Source organism: Sorex fumeus, unplaced genomic scaffold, assembly GCF_029834395.1.
Source record: "Sorex fumeus unplaced genomic scaffold, SorFum_2.1 ptg000006l, whole genome shotgun sequence".
Classification (NCBI taxonomy): Eukaryota; Metazoa; Chordata; class Mammalia; order Eulipotyphla; family Soricidae; genus Sorex; species Sorex fumeus.
In genome coordinates, this window is record NW_026606063.1 from 11286363 (window position 1) to 11299693 (window position 13331).

The following is a 13331-nucleotide window of genomic DNA, read 5'->3' on the forward strand; positions in this document are numbered from 1 at the left end:
TGCATCACAGCTTGACTGACAAATATATCTGATAAAAAAAAAAAGGTTTGGTTTGAACTCTTCAGCAGTTTCTACTTATTTTTTCTCCGGAGTGACAGAGAAAAGATGCAACTCTGACCTCCCAAACACAGGAGGTGAAAGGCAGAATTTGGTTGGTTTCTCTACAAAGTTTAGGAAATGGTGGCACTAATATATGCCTCTTTCTCTGTCTCTTTTAATATTTTTTTTTAGCTTGAAAAAATAATCTGAGGGCCAGAGAGGTAGGACAGCAGGGGGCTCTTCTCTGCATGCAGCTGACCCGGGTTTGATCCCCGACATTTCATATGGTTCCCCCAGTACTGCCAGGAGTGATCCCTGAGTGCAAAGCCAGAAGTAAGCCCTGAGCACTGCCAGATGTGGCCCAAACCTTCCCCCACCGCAAAAGAAACCAATGTAACCGAGAGACAGTACATGGGTTAAGACACTTACCTTGCATATGGTCAACCTAATTCCTGAAACTGTGTGTAGTTCCTGAACCCTGCCAGGAGTGATCCCTGAGCACCGTTGAGTGTGGCCCCCAAACCAAAATAAACAATATTAAATAAATAAAATTTGAAAGTCAATAAAACATGCTTCATAGACATATATACAAAAACATCACTGCTTGGAGCACACTTGTAAGGCTCAACCGGAAGGGGGAGATGATTGGGGGGTGGGGGGTGGAGCTTATGTATCACATGTAAGAGTTTTGATTGCTCACACCACACAATCCCCTGAGCGCTGCTAGGAACAAGCTGGAAATGGCCCCTGGGCATCACAGGGGGTGTCCCCCTGAAAAAATGTTAGAAAGAATTCTATATATTTGGGGCAGAGGGGTTGGGGCCACACCCACTGGTGCTCAGGGGACCATTTGTGGTACCAAGGATCAGCCCCCAGCCTCCTGCATGTAAAGTCTGCGTTTCAGCTCGCTGAGCTCTCTCCAGACCCTGAAAACATTTTTCCCCTTAGGAACTCTATGCTGATACATAAAATTTGTGTGAAGTCATCATGTAAAACTCAGTGCAAATATTTTCCATGTGGGAGTCCGGTATTCTTCCAAATAGAAGATTCTTCCAACTAATTCACAGACAATACTCCTTTTTAGGGGCCAGAAGGGAGGGTTTGGATCACACCCAGGGATGTTCAGGGGGCTACTCCTGCTCTGTGCTCAGGGGTCACGCTGGCCATGCTCCGGGGATCGTATGTGGTGTCAGGGATCGAACCTGGGCCTCCTGTCTGCAAGGCAAGTGCTTTGCCCCTGGGCCTTCTCCGGCCCTGCCTAAGGTGTGACTAAGTGGCTTGGGAGGCAGCCCTGAAAGTGAAGCGCTTTCCACAGCAGCACAGCCATGTCTCAATACAGAGCCTCCCTTTAAAAAAAAAACCAGTTATGCATTGCTTAACGACAGGGAAGGTTCTGAGAAACGCCTCAGCAGGCATGTTTGATCATTGAGCAAATACAATACACCCGGAGACGGGTCCGCCCACCACACAGAGGCTCTGTGGGATTCCGTCATACATGGGGCCATCAAGGAAAGGTTGAGTGGCTCAGGACTTTGGGAAACTGTTTTTGATTACAAGTGCAAGGAATATATGCTTGGACTCTAGGAACAGAGGGGTTCCTGCTCTGGGTCACCTTCAGGAGAGACATGCCGGGCGCTGGTCATTGCACATGGTCAGCACCTGCTGTTGGCAAAAATGCAGCTCATTTTCAGTTTTTTTTAAAAATTTTAAAAATTTTTTAAAAATTTATTTCTTTATTGAATCACTGTGGGAAAAGTTACAGAGCTTTCGGGTTTAGGTCTCAGTCATGTAAATATCAAACACATTTCCCTTTGCCAATACTTATTTTTAACCGCGAACCCCAATAGAACCCCACCTCCCACCCCTCCCAATTCCTGTGAGGCAGATGAGTTCTAGTTAATACTCTATCTACTTTGACTAGATACATTGTTTCGATAGAAGATGCACAATTATTGTTTAGAGTTACGACCCCCCCCCAATCAGACATGCTGAAACAGCTTTGTGAAATGATTTGCGATTTGCTTTCTACAACTTGGTTTAAGAATAAAATGATAATTTTGGATTTCTACTATTTTACTTATTAACCCTGGAAGAATTTCTATTAAAAGTTAGATAGTTAAGAGATTGGTTTCTGTGCTCTGGAGTCGTGGCCGTGCCGGAGAGCCGCTCGTGGGGGGCAGCTGGCGACCTCGGTCGGGCGTGAAGGACGGCCCATTACGCCCCCCTTCCCATGAGGTCCCTGCCGCCCCCACCCGCAGCTCAAACCTGCTGTCCACAAGGCTCCGGTGCGGCCGCCATCTTTCTTTCCAGAGAGGTCATTTTCAGTTTTTTATTATTATTATTATTGTTTGGTATTTGGGATACACTCAGTGATGCTGAGCGCTTACTGCTGGTTTTGTGTTCACAAATAACTCCTGGCAGAGCTTGGGCAACCATGTGGGATGCTGGGGATGGAACCCTGGTCAGCCACCTGCAAGGCAAGAGTCCCACCCACTGTGCTATCACTCCAGCCCCCTAAAGACACACTTAATTTTTTCCCTTTCACTGTAAGAGTCTAGTCATAGGCTTGCACACCATTCAAGCTGTGGCATTCTCTGGGGGTCATGCATTTTCGTGGTGCCTGACCTTGGTGTGATGTGGAAATTGCTTATGGTACTGGGCGTCTCAGAATAGAGCTGCGGGACTGTGTTTTGCACATGCGGTGGCCACAGGGATGGAACTCCCAGTCTCACGCTTACCTAGTGAGTATCTGAGCACTTTCCACATTGGATTTTTTTTGTTCTGTGTTTGGGTTGTAGCAGTCTTTATATTCTTCTGGATTCCAATCCCTTATCAGATATATGACTTGTATTTTTTTTCATTTCATGGGCACCCTTTTCATTTAGTGTTCTTTGAGGACTTTCAAATTTTGGTAGACCTTGGTATTTTTTTGTTACCTAAGAAACCGAAAGTCATGCAGCTTTCCCTAAATTCTTGAGAATATAATTTTTTCGATGCAGAGGCATCCTCCCAGTCCTGTTTGGGTGGCGCTGATGCTTTCCTGATGGCAAATACTGGCTGTATTTTCTACATTCTGCAAGAGCGTAGCCGTGCTGCTGAGGGTCCTATGTGGCCTTGGGACTTGTGTGCAAGTCTCTTGAGGAGCAGACAAGCTCGGGAGACCTGGGCCAGGACGATGCAGATGCGGGAGGTAATTCAGTTTCCCAGAGTGCTTGCAGCCTTGTGTTTTAGTTGCACAGGCACCACCAAAGATCCGAGAGTACCAACATTGTGTATTCTGTCTTACTCGTTTCTGCCATTCTAGTAGATAGAAAATCGCATTAGGATTTTACTGTGCTTTTTTCTTGATAACATCTTTGCAAGCATCTTTTTCTATTTCTTCTTCTGAAAAAATGTCTTTTGATAGCTCTTGCCCATTCTCTTCTAAGGTCTTTGATTGCACAGGAATTCTTTACATATCCTGGATCCTTCGTAACATCCCTATATTGTGCATCTCTTCAAAGATGTATTTATAGTATGTAAGCTTGTATATCTGTACATAAATGTCACACATACATCTTATCTGGACAGAATTCTACCTTTGCTCTACTTGTGTCTCATCCATTCTAGCGTATAAAGAACAAAACTTCTTATTTTAACATAGGCAAATGCATAGGTCTCTCCAGATGTACATTTCCCACCACCAGTATCCCCTGTATCCCTCCTGCCACCATCCCCCCCTCCCAGCCTGCCTCTATGGCAAGTACTCTCTCTCTCTCTCTCTCTCTCTCTCTCTGTCCCCCCCCCCCCACCCCTTTTCGGCATTATGGTTTGCAATCCAGAAATACAGATACTGGGAGGTCATCATGTTTATTCCCCTACTCTTGCCTAAACCAAGATCCTACCTTTTCCCTTTAATAACAAATGAGACAAGAGTTTTTCAATAGTTCTCCACTTTATTCAGGCTATTCAGCATGGTATTTATGTACTAAACATTTACTGTACATTTTCAGTGCTGTTTAGAACAAGTTACCTTTTCATAATTAGGTTAATATAGGCACGTTGGTTTGCATTTTATAGCAAAAACAACTTATCTTTAGGTCACAAATAAGACTGTGCGCTACAAAGATGGTTCCAGACCTCAGCCAACCTCCTCTCCAAACTCTCACACTCAAGTTGTCTTCAAAGAACAGAGACAAAGAACACCTGTTTAAGCTTAAGAGCTGTGTGAGACTCTGGTGACAGACAAATCCCTCAAAGAACAGTAAGCTGGGATTACTGAAAAGCTCAAACACTGGTAACACTTAATTGCAAAGTATTTAATAGAAGGCCACAGGTTTTGCTTTCCTAAAGGAGCGCGGAAGGACACTTGGTAGCTGTCACTGAAGCAGCAGCGCCCACCGTGAGTGCTGCTCTGAGCCTCCCGGTCCCCTCTTCTGGCACTTATTTTGGATAAGCTTCCACTATCATGGCGTGTCCCTGGAAAGGAAAAAAGTTCCATCAGAGAGAGAAAGGCAAGGGTCAGCTAGTGCACGGCAGAACTACGGGTTCCGTGCAGATTTTAAAAGATCTTGCCATTCAGTTGCTGTGTGATATTTTTTTGTTTTTTTGTCTTTTTTGAGTCCCACTTGGTGATGCTCAGGGGTTACTCTTGGCTTTGCACTCAGGAATTACTCCTGGTGGTGCTCAGGGGACCAAATGGGATGCCTGGGATAGAACCTGATTTGGCTGCATGCAAGGCATAAATGCCCTACATGCTGTACCATCGCTTCGGCCCCTGTGTGATATCTTTTTAATTACTTTTTTTAATGAAAAAATTTTTATTATGACATCATGATTTATAAAGCTGTTCATAATAGAGGGTCAGGCATACTATGAACCAACACTAACCGAGCCACCAGTGTCAACTTCTCTCCACCAGTGCTGTGTGATCTTGATCTGTGTGTTTGCCCACTCAGAATGGCAATTTCCTCTATAAAATGGGACTTGTGGGACCTACTCCATAGTGTATTTGTGGGTGTTCAATTAAATGATATGTATGTGTGCCAAGGATACACAGACATACATACAAGATACATACAAAATGTGCATACAAGATACATAGCGTATCTTGTAGAGGCTGAATGCTTAGTAGATGCTCTGTAAGTGGCTTTGATTAAAATGAAAACCACAGAGGCTTCTGTGGCTATTCGAAAATAACCACAACACAGTGATGACTGCAGTCACAATGCAGTGCTGCGGGGCTATTTGGCGTCCATGTGCTAGTTTCAACAATGGGGAACACTGGGCCGGAGTGACAGTACAGCAGGTAAGGCATGTGCCCTGCATGCGGTTCAAAGGTTGGAGTGCATGCTTTGTGTGTGGGAGCCTCGATTTGTTCCTGAGCAGCACCCAGAATAAACCCCATAAACACTAGGTATGGTCAAAAATGAAAACACTTGTGTGCACGTGCACCCAAGTATTACGACTGTGATGGAGAAACTCTAGATGATTCTTTGTGCCTTCTGGAAGCACACACTCCCTTTTTTGGGAGAAGGCACATGCAGTGGTGCTTAGGAGTGGCCCCCAATGGTGCCCAAGTCACACCAGGCACAGCTGCGTGCAAGGCTAAAGGCCTTCCTTTATGATCTCTCTGGCTCCTTCGCTTGCATTTAAACATCTTCCTTCCATGGTATCACCAGAGAGCTCGAGTTGTACTCTCTTTCCCCAGAATAAGCTCTTCTTTTTCTGGGTGTTGTCCACAGTAATGAATTTTTCAGAGTTGGAGAGAGCTCAACTGACTGAGTACATGCTTAAAGTCTAGGTTTGACCCCAGCACCACAATGCCCCCCAAGCAAATTAGGACTGACCCCAAATGCTGAGCTGGGAGTAATTCTTAAGCATAGTAGACTTGCTATTACCTCACCCCCCCAAAAAAAAAAAACCAAGAATTTTTCAAACTAAAATAAATCAGGCACTATTGGATAAACTTGTTTTTGTTTCAAAGAAAACATCTTTCCACAGGCTGGAGCAATAGTACAGTGGGTAGGGTGTTTGCTTCGCCTGTGGATGACCCGGGTTCAATACCCAGCACTGTATATGGTCCCCTGAGCCCACCAGGAGAGATCCCTGAGCACCGAGCCAAAAGCCAAGAGTAAGAACCAATTATCACTGGGTAATGGCCCCAAAACCAAAAAGAAAAAAAAATCGTTCTAGAAGCTTCTACAAAGCTTCTACAAAGCTACCATGACTCACCTGTCCTCCAGCGGCGCAGGCGGCCACCAAACCATACTGGCCTCCTTCCTTCCGTAACCTGTTGGCAGCTGCCATGACCAGCCGGCAACCTGTGGCTCCAAAAGGGTGTCCCAGGGACAGCGAGCCCCCCCAGTTGTTGAACTTGTCCAGTGGAGGCAGTCCAACCTGGGGTCACAGACACAGACACAGACACAGACGGGTTACTCAATGAGCAGCTCCATCTTCCGACCCCTGTTCCCCCTTGAACACGCATCTCGCTTGCTTGTCCTTTTCCTTGCTCCAAGTGTTCTCTCTTGAATGCATTTCCTCTCTTCCTCTCCCCTCACATCTTTCTAAATAAGTTTCAATAAAAACGAAACTGTTGCACTAACAAACAAAACATAAGAAAACCAAGTCAGGTTCAGCTTCCTAGAAGGAGGAACTAGACTCGGAGGCATATAACTTAAGATGCATCACAAATTATTTTACTGCAAAAAATTCTAGGTCAATTCTAAAAGCACAGAATCCATTTTTGTTTGCCTTTTCACTGAATTATCACAATGGGAAGAGCCTAGAATTTTGTTTTTTATTCATTTTCAAAAATTTCTAAGAATTATTTTCAGCAAAGAAAATTAGTCTATTTAATGAATGAAGATTTCTTCTTGAGAAGGCATTTTCCCCCTTCCTACTTTCAGTAGAGGGTGACTAATCTCCAAATATTCAAATACTTTTAGAAATTCAAGCATATTTTAACAAAAACTCACCTTGGTTTTTCTTCCCATGTAGTTTTGTGCAAACCAATCAGAATCCATTGCTTTGAAGTTAGCCAAAATCTGACCCTACGAGGGAAAATAAGTAAGTAAACATTTTAGTCTTTTTTTCAGACATGTTTGTCTATTTTAAGCTTAACAAACCATTAAATCAATTTTCGGTGAAAATTTCCTTAAGAAATAATTAGGAATTTTTGAAAGACCTCTAATAGAGAGCCTTTAAAAAGTATGTTTTTGGGAGAATTCCCCGGGTCCCAAACCGAGCCGATATAATCGGGGTGCCCCAGATGGAGCAGGTGCCGTCTCCCTGCCTTCTCCAGATGAAATCCCGGCGACCATGAGCTTCTACAAGCATGGCTCCGGTATGTGGGGACCAGGACTATTCCTCCGAACCACACGGCCTCGGACCTTTCCTGACATACAAAGTGAGCAATGAAAAATAGATGATCCAGCATCTGCCCCCTGAAGGCAGGCTTGAATGGTGGTGGGAATTTCCAAGCAAAATATAATGCCCAAAACTATAGAGAGAGTATCTGAACATAGAGGCAGAGTAAGGACTGAGATGGAAATGGAGGAGATAATGGGGATATTGGTGGTGGAAAGTTTGCACTGATGGAGGGATGGGTGATGGATCATTGTATAGCTGAATATCAATCATGAAAGCTTTGTAACTATCTCATGGTGGCTCATGCTTCTGGACTGTAAGTTAAGCTATGGCCCCGCGCTGCCCTGGGGGGGAAAGGGGCGTTGTCCCTTCCACCTTCTTCCCCTCGGGGCATGGTGACCGCCATCTTTTAGAGCCTATTGGACTCAGAGGTCCGTGCCTGAAGTGACAAGACATGCGGAGCCTCACGGGGTGGGGGCTGGAACTGACCCTTCTCCCCACCCCGATGAGAACCCGAGTTTCCGCCCACAAACGAGCCGGCTCCTCTGGCTCCTGAATGGCCATGATCCCAGAGGCACACAAACCAATCTCAGAACCCAGCAGCTTCTGGCAGAAATCCCTCCAGACTTAATAATTAAAATATCAGAAATCCCAAACTGTGTGGCCTCATGACATCATATGCTCTTCATTATCAACAATAGAAAACAAATTATCTAATGATGCCTTCTCGGCAGGTCTGAATGTTGGGGGAAAATTCCAAATAATGGTAGGTCTTCTGTCGAAAAACTGAATGTAATCAATGTAGAGAGGGAATAAAGTAGAAATCATCTGCCACACTGGCAGAGGGAGGGGTGGGAGGGGGGTATACTGGGGTTCTTGGTGGTGGAAAATGTGCATTGGTGTAGGGATAGGTGTTTGATAATTGTACGACTGATACTTAAACCTGAAAGCTTTGTAACTGTTCTTACGGTAATTAAAAAAAAAAGTATGTTTTTCAGAGCAGAAAGATAGCTGAGGGCAGAGTAGACGCTTTGAATGTAGGAATACTGAGCTAGGAGTGCTCCTTCACTCTAATTTTACTCACATCCTAGGCCATGCCTTGCACTTCTTCCCCAACACAACCACAGATAATATTTTATAATTATAGTCTTCAAAATGACTTACTGAGAAAGCTTCATGAAACTCAAAAGCATCAATATCTTTCATTGTTAATCCTGCCTTTTCTAGGACTTTTGGAGTAGCATATGTTGGTCTAGAAGAAAAAATAAATAATATGTTAAAATTTGAATACTGCTTCTTATTCTCCAAATTTAGCTTTATAATAGACATTTCAGTGTACTCATTATTTCTGTCCTAACACTGATTACTGGTGGTAAAATACTGATAGAACATGGGCCAAAGCGATTGTACAGAGGGTAGGGTGCTTGCCTTTCACATGGCCCATCTGGATTCGATCCCTGGCATTCCCCCAAGCACCGCCAAGAGTCCCTGAGTGCAAAGCCAGTAGTAACCTCTGAGCATCACTGGGTGCGGCCCAGAAACAACAAAAACAACAAAAAGTAAAAGCACAAACATGGTCTCTACCCTAATACAGTTCATCAAGTAAAATCAAAAGCAGATGATGAACAAGTAAAAATGAAAGACAAACTCATACTATAAAAACCCTAGAAACCAGATTTCAAAGGGTCAGTGTAGGAAAAGGGTCAGACTAATTGGAGGACACACCAGAGGACAGTGATGGGGCAGATCTTAAATATTAGGAAGTTGTGATCAAGGCTATTATGGAAATTGTGTAACAGAATAAAAATGCTATGCCAACTTAAAGGGGAAAAGAATCAGAAAACAAATATTTAGGGGCAAGAGCGGTAGTACAGTGGGTAGGGCATTTGCTCCGCATGCAGCCCACCTGGGCATGATCCCCAGGATCCCATCATTCCTGAACAAAAAGTCAGGAATAAGTCTAAAAGAATGCAGCCCCAAAACAAACAAAAAGAAAAAATTTCAATGGAAAAATACAAAGTTATGTAAATTTTTTAAAAACCCACACAGAAACAATGGGAAAGAATCTAAAACTATATATATAACATCAACCTAAAGGATCATTATTTAAAGCAATAATACAGCAATTATGAACCCAGAACTTAATGGGATTTAAAATCTGGGTCGCCAATTTTGGCAGTGAAATGTTTCTTGGTGCAATTCAAGATCACACACCATAACCTACCCAAGTAAGAGCTGATCTTTCGGATCCTGAGACACATACACAAAATCCCTAGGAAAATAAAGAGAAGTGTTAAAATAATGATAGTAATGAGACTAAAGCAAGCAGAGGCACCTGTGTGAACGTGTACTGTACCTTAAGTAGGCCTTGGGTTTGTAACCCATCGCCAGAGCCTTCTCCTCGGACATAATAAGCATTGCTGATGCACCGTCAGTCTGAAACGTGAGACAGAAAAAAGCCATGAACTTCTCTGGTCTGTCTGCAGACCTTCCGCCATCTCTCTGCCCTGTTCCTGAATCTAGCCTGTAACGCCAAGCTTGCATTTGGTGCATCATTAAGTCTTAATTCACACTCACAGATTCATCCTGGAGAAGAGTAAAGGGCTCTTTAAAGAGGAGCCACAGCTACCAAAATGAACAGACACCTAATTTCAGAAATATTTGCTCATAATAAGCTTAAATCAAGTGCCATTGTTTTCAGTAGAGTATGAGGAACTTTTGACACTACACCAAACAAACCAATGGGAGAAGGAAATCCATATACTTTTCCCAACTGACAAGTAAAAAGCCAAAGAGGAACCACTGTTTTAAATAATTTCTAGTATTCTACCACATTTTATTAACTCAGTAATTCTTTTTTGGTTGGGGTGGAGGGCACCAGTGGTGCTCAGAGGGGCTCAGTAGAATATATGTGGTGACAGGGATCAAACCTGGGCGAGGCGCAGGCAAGTGCCTAAACCTTTGTACTATGTCTCCAGTTAATAACAATCATTTTTTTTTGGGGGGGGGTCACACCCGGTGATGCACAGAGGTCACTCCTGGCTCTGCACTCAGGAATTACTCCTGGTGGTGCTGGAGGACCATATGGGATGCTGGGAATCAAACCCAGGTTGGCCGTGTGCAAGGCAAACGCTCTACCTGCTGTGCTATCGCTCCAGCCCTAATGACAGTAATTCTTGAAGATACATTTAGCTGCTAATAGGATGACCATAAAATTTGAAAATAGTTGACTAAACACAAATGGTTTATGGATATTACATTAGTAATCTGTCTCACTGACACATCACTGTGAAAAATACAATGCTTGTGAAGCATTAACGCTTGTCCAGAAATCCGTGCATCTGTGATATATCCTCTGGGCACTTGCATTTCTAATTTTCAAAGAAGAAAGCTTTCTTTTCTTCTTTTTTATTCTTTGTTTTTGGGCCACACCTTGGGTTGCTCAGGAGTTACTCCTGGCTCTGCACTCCTGGTGGTACTCAGGGGACTACAATGGATGTCAGGGATGGAACCTGGGTTTGCCGCATGCAAGGCAAATGCCCTATCCAATCTGCTGTCCTATTACTCCAGCCCTAAAGAACCTTCCTGCCATCTTGCCATGCTGCAGACAGCACCTCATATTCATCTATGCTCCAACCCAGCTTTCCCCCAGAAAGGCCAGCACACACAATACTGTTCCTTAATTTTTGCATCTGCTGCTTTTTTCCCTAGAATCTATGTTTTATACTACCTGATTCGGTTTCTCTTCTTCCTTCATGATTAGCAGTCAAAGTGTTCACTTCTGAAAAGCTTCTTGGAGCCCCTGCCTCTGCTGCCAATCACAGTACTTGCTCATGACATTACAACCACCTGTCCTGCTTATCCTTGTGGCTGAGAAGAAGGGGTTTTTTGACTGCCTAAAGAGCCTAAAGAGAACAGCTTTTCATTCAGCATCATCTTTATAATGACTGTCTGTATTTTCAAACCTCTATTCAAAACACACACGCATAGGTCTATTTAGGCTTTTCTACTCTGCACATAAACCCATCAGCCACTAGCAGATACGCAGAGCATGCATAGTCACCAGGAAAGAAGAGTTGGCAGCTGTCACGGTGCCATAGGGCTTGATGAATGCAGGTTTGAGTTTGGCCATCTGCTCCAGGGAGGAAGGGCGAATGCCATTATCTTTGGTAACTGTGTCTTTGCCTGTAAAAATATGAACATTTTAGCTCAAAGGATGTGCAAGCTTTATATATTTTCTCTTGAGAAGCATGTCTGACAAATCACAAGCACAAAGGAAATGCAAGTCAGACCTAGTCAAAAAAAAACAAAAACAGAAGCCTCTTACAGTTATCAAGATAGCATTAAACTTGAAACCTACTTCTAAAGACCTCTGGGAAATAATATACATGTATATATTATACATACTCATAATTATACATACACAATACTCATATGTATACATATATTAATATATATTACATGCATATAATATTCTCTCGGTTTTGCTTAGGGGATGATAAGAACTAGGGGACTGAAGCTGACTCCTGCATGCCAAGCATGTGCTCCAGCCCACTTCTCCAGCTCCTCCTAGTCTATTTTCTTAAGATACTCATTCACAATTTGCTACTTGATACAAGAGTTCAGTGAATGGAAAAAAAAATTAAGTAGACATACAGACAGGAAAATATATCAAGATGGTCTAAACACAGACCTTTTAAAAAAGTTTTCTTGGGGCTGGAGAGATAGTACAGCAGGTGGGGTGTTTGCCTTGCACGTGGCCAGCCCAGGTTAGATCTCTGGCATCCGATATGGTCCCCTGAGCACTACCCGGAGTAACTCCAGAGCCAGGAGTAACCCCTGGGCATTGCCGCGTATAACTCAAAAAAGGAATAAAAAAAGTGTTCTTATGGGGTCTGGGATGTGGCTTGGTAGCAGAGTGCTTGTTTGCCTCGCATGTGTGAGGTTCTGGGTTTGATCCCCAGCTCAAAGAAACCCAGGTCAGCCGTGTGCCAGACAAGAGCCCTACCCACTGTTCTATCTCTCCAGCTCCTCTAATCAAAAACTTCTTTTCAAAAAGATATACTATTAGATCATAAACTGAAACTTGAGCCCATGGAAATGCTGAGGGGCTGGAGAGAGAGTACAGCGGAAAGCAGCTTGCCTTCCACATGGCCAACCTGAGTTCAAACACCTGTAGCCCCTAAGCGTCACCGGGAGTGATCCCTGAGTACAGAGCCAGGCATCAGCCCTGAGCACCACCAGATGTGCACCCGTCCCCTTTCATGCCCGCCCCCACCCCAAGAAAAAGAAGGTGACTGTGTGTCTCGGAGAAAGAAACAACATTCTTATTGATAAAGACATCTGGGGATTTGAAATGTGCGAGCAATGCAGAATCGCCTAGCAGACGGCTGGGAGCAGGCTGAGCGATGGCTTTACCTGGCACTTTGAAGGGCACAACATCAGAAAGGAGCCCCTCGTCCTGCGCCTTCTTGGCCAGGCTGTGTGAGCGCAGCGCATACTCATCCTGCTCCGTTCGTGTGACAGAAAAGGCAGCGGCCAGGCGGTCTGCAGAGTGGCCCATGGTCTCATTGGTGGAGAACTCGGCTACTGCAGGGAGCTGGGGAAAGACAAAGGAGCCTGAGAGGCCTGCCAGCAGGAACCAGGCACTGCTCAGCCCTAACAGGCACTACACCCTGCTCCCCGGGGGTGTCTGTTAGCTATCGTGATGAAGCCAAGGGGCGTCTTCAGAGTGGGCTTACAAATCCAATTTTTTCTCTTTTTCTGGTTTTGGGGCCACACCCACCACTGTTCAAAGGTTACTCCTGGCGCTGTACTCAGGAATCACTCCTGACAGTGCTCAGGGGACCATTGAGGATGCCGGGGATAAAACCAGGGTCAGCGTCATGCAAGGTAAGTGCCCTCCCTGCTGTACTATCACTCCAGCCCACAAATCCAAATTTTCT

The 13331-nt window shown here is 44.3% G+C and overlaps 1 protein-coding gene across 1 annotated transcript in view; it reads right to left on the minus strand.

Annotated features, from left to right (window-relative positions):
* Nucleotides 1–3954: 3954 nt before the first annotated feature.
* HADHB (hydroxyacyl-CoA dehydrogenase trifunctional multienzyme complex subunit beta) overlaps nt 3955–13331 on the minus strand; it is a 33554-nt gene continuing 24177 nt past the window's right edge. Inside the window, exons 9-16 of the mRNA XM_056123273.1 lie at nt 12805–12985; nt 11450–11571; nt 9743–9822; nt 9611–9658; nt 8551–8638; nt 6996–7070; nt 6253–6417; nt 3955–4497 (exon numbers count right to left, since the gene is read on the minus strand). Of these exons, the coding sequence (XP_055979248.1) occupies nt 4462–4497; nt 6253–6417; nt 6996–7070; nt 8551–8638; nt 9611–9658; nt 9743–9822; nt 11450–11571; nt 12805–12985 (795 nt within the window). The 3' untranslated portion in view covers nt 3955–4461. The remainder of the gene's footprint in view (nt 4498–6252; nt 6418–6995; nt 7071–8550; nt 8639–9610; nt 9659–9742; nt 9823–11449; nt 11572–12804; nt 12986–13331) is intronic.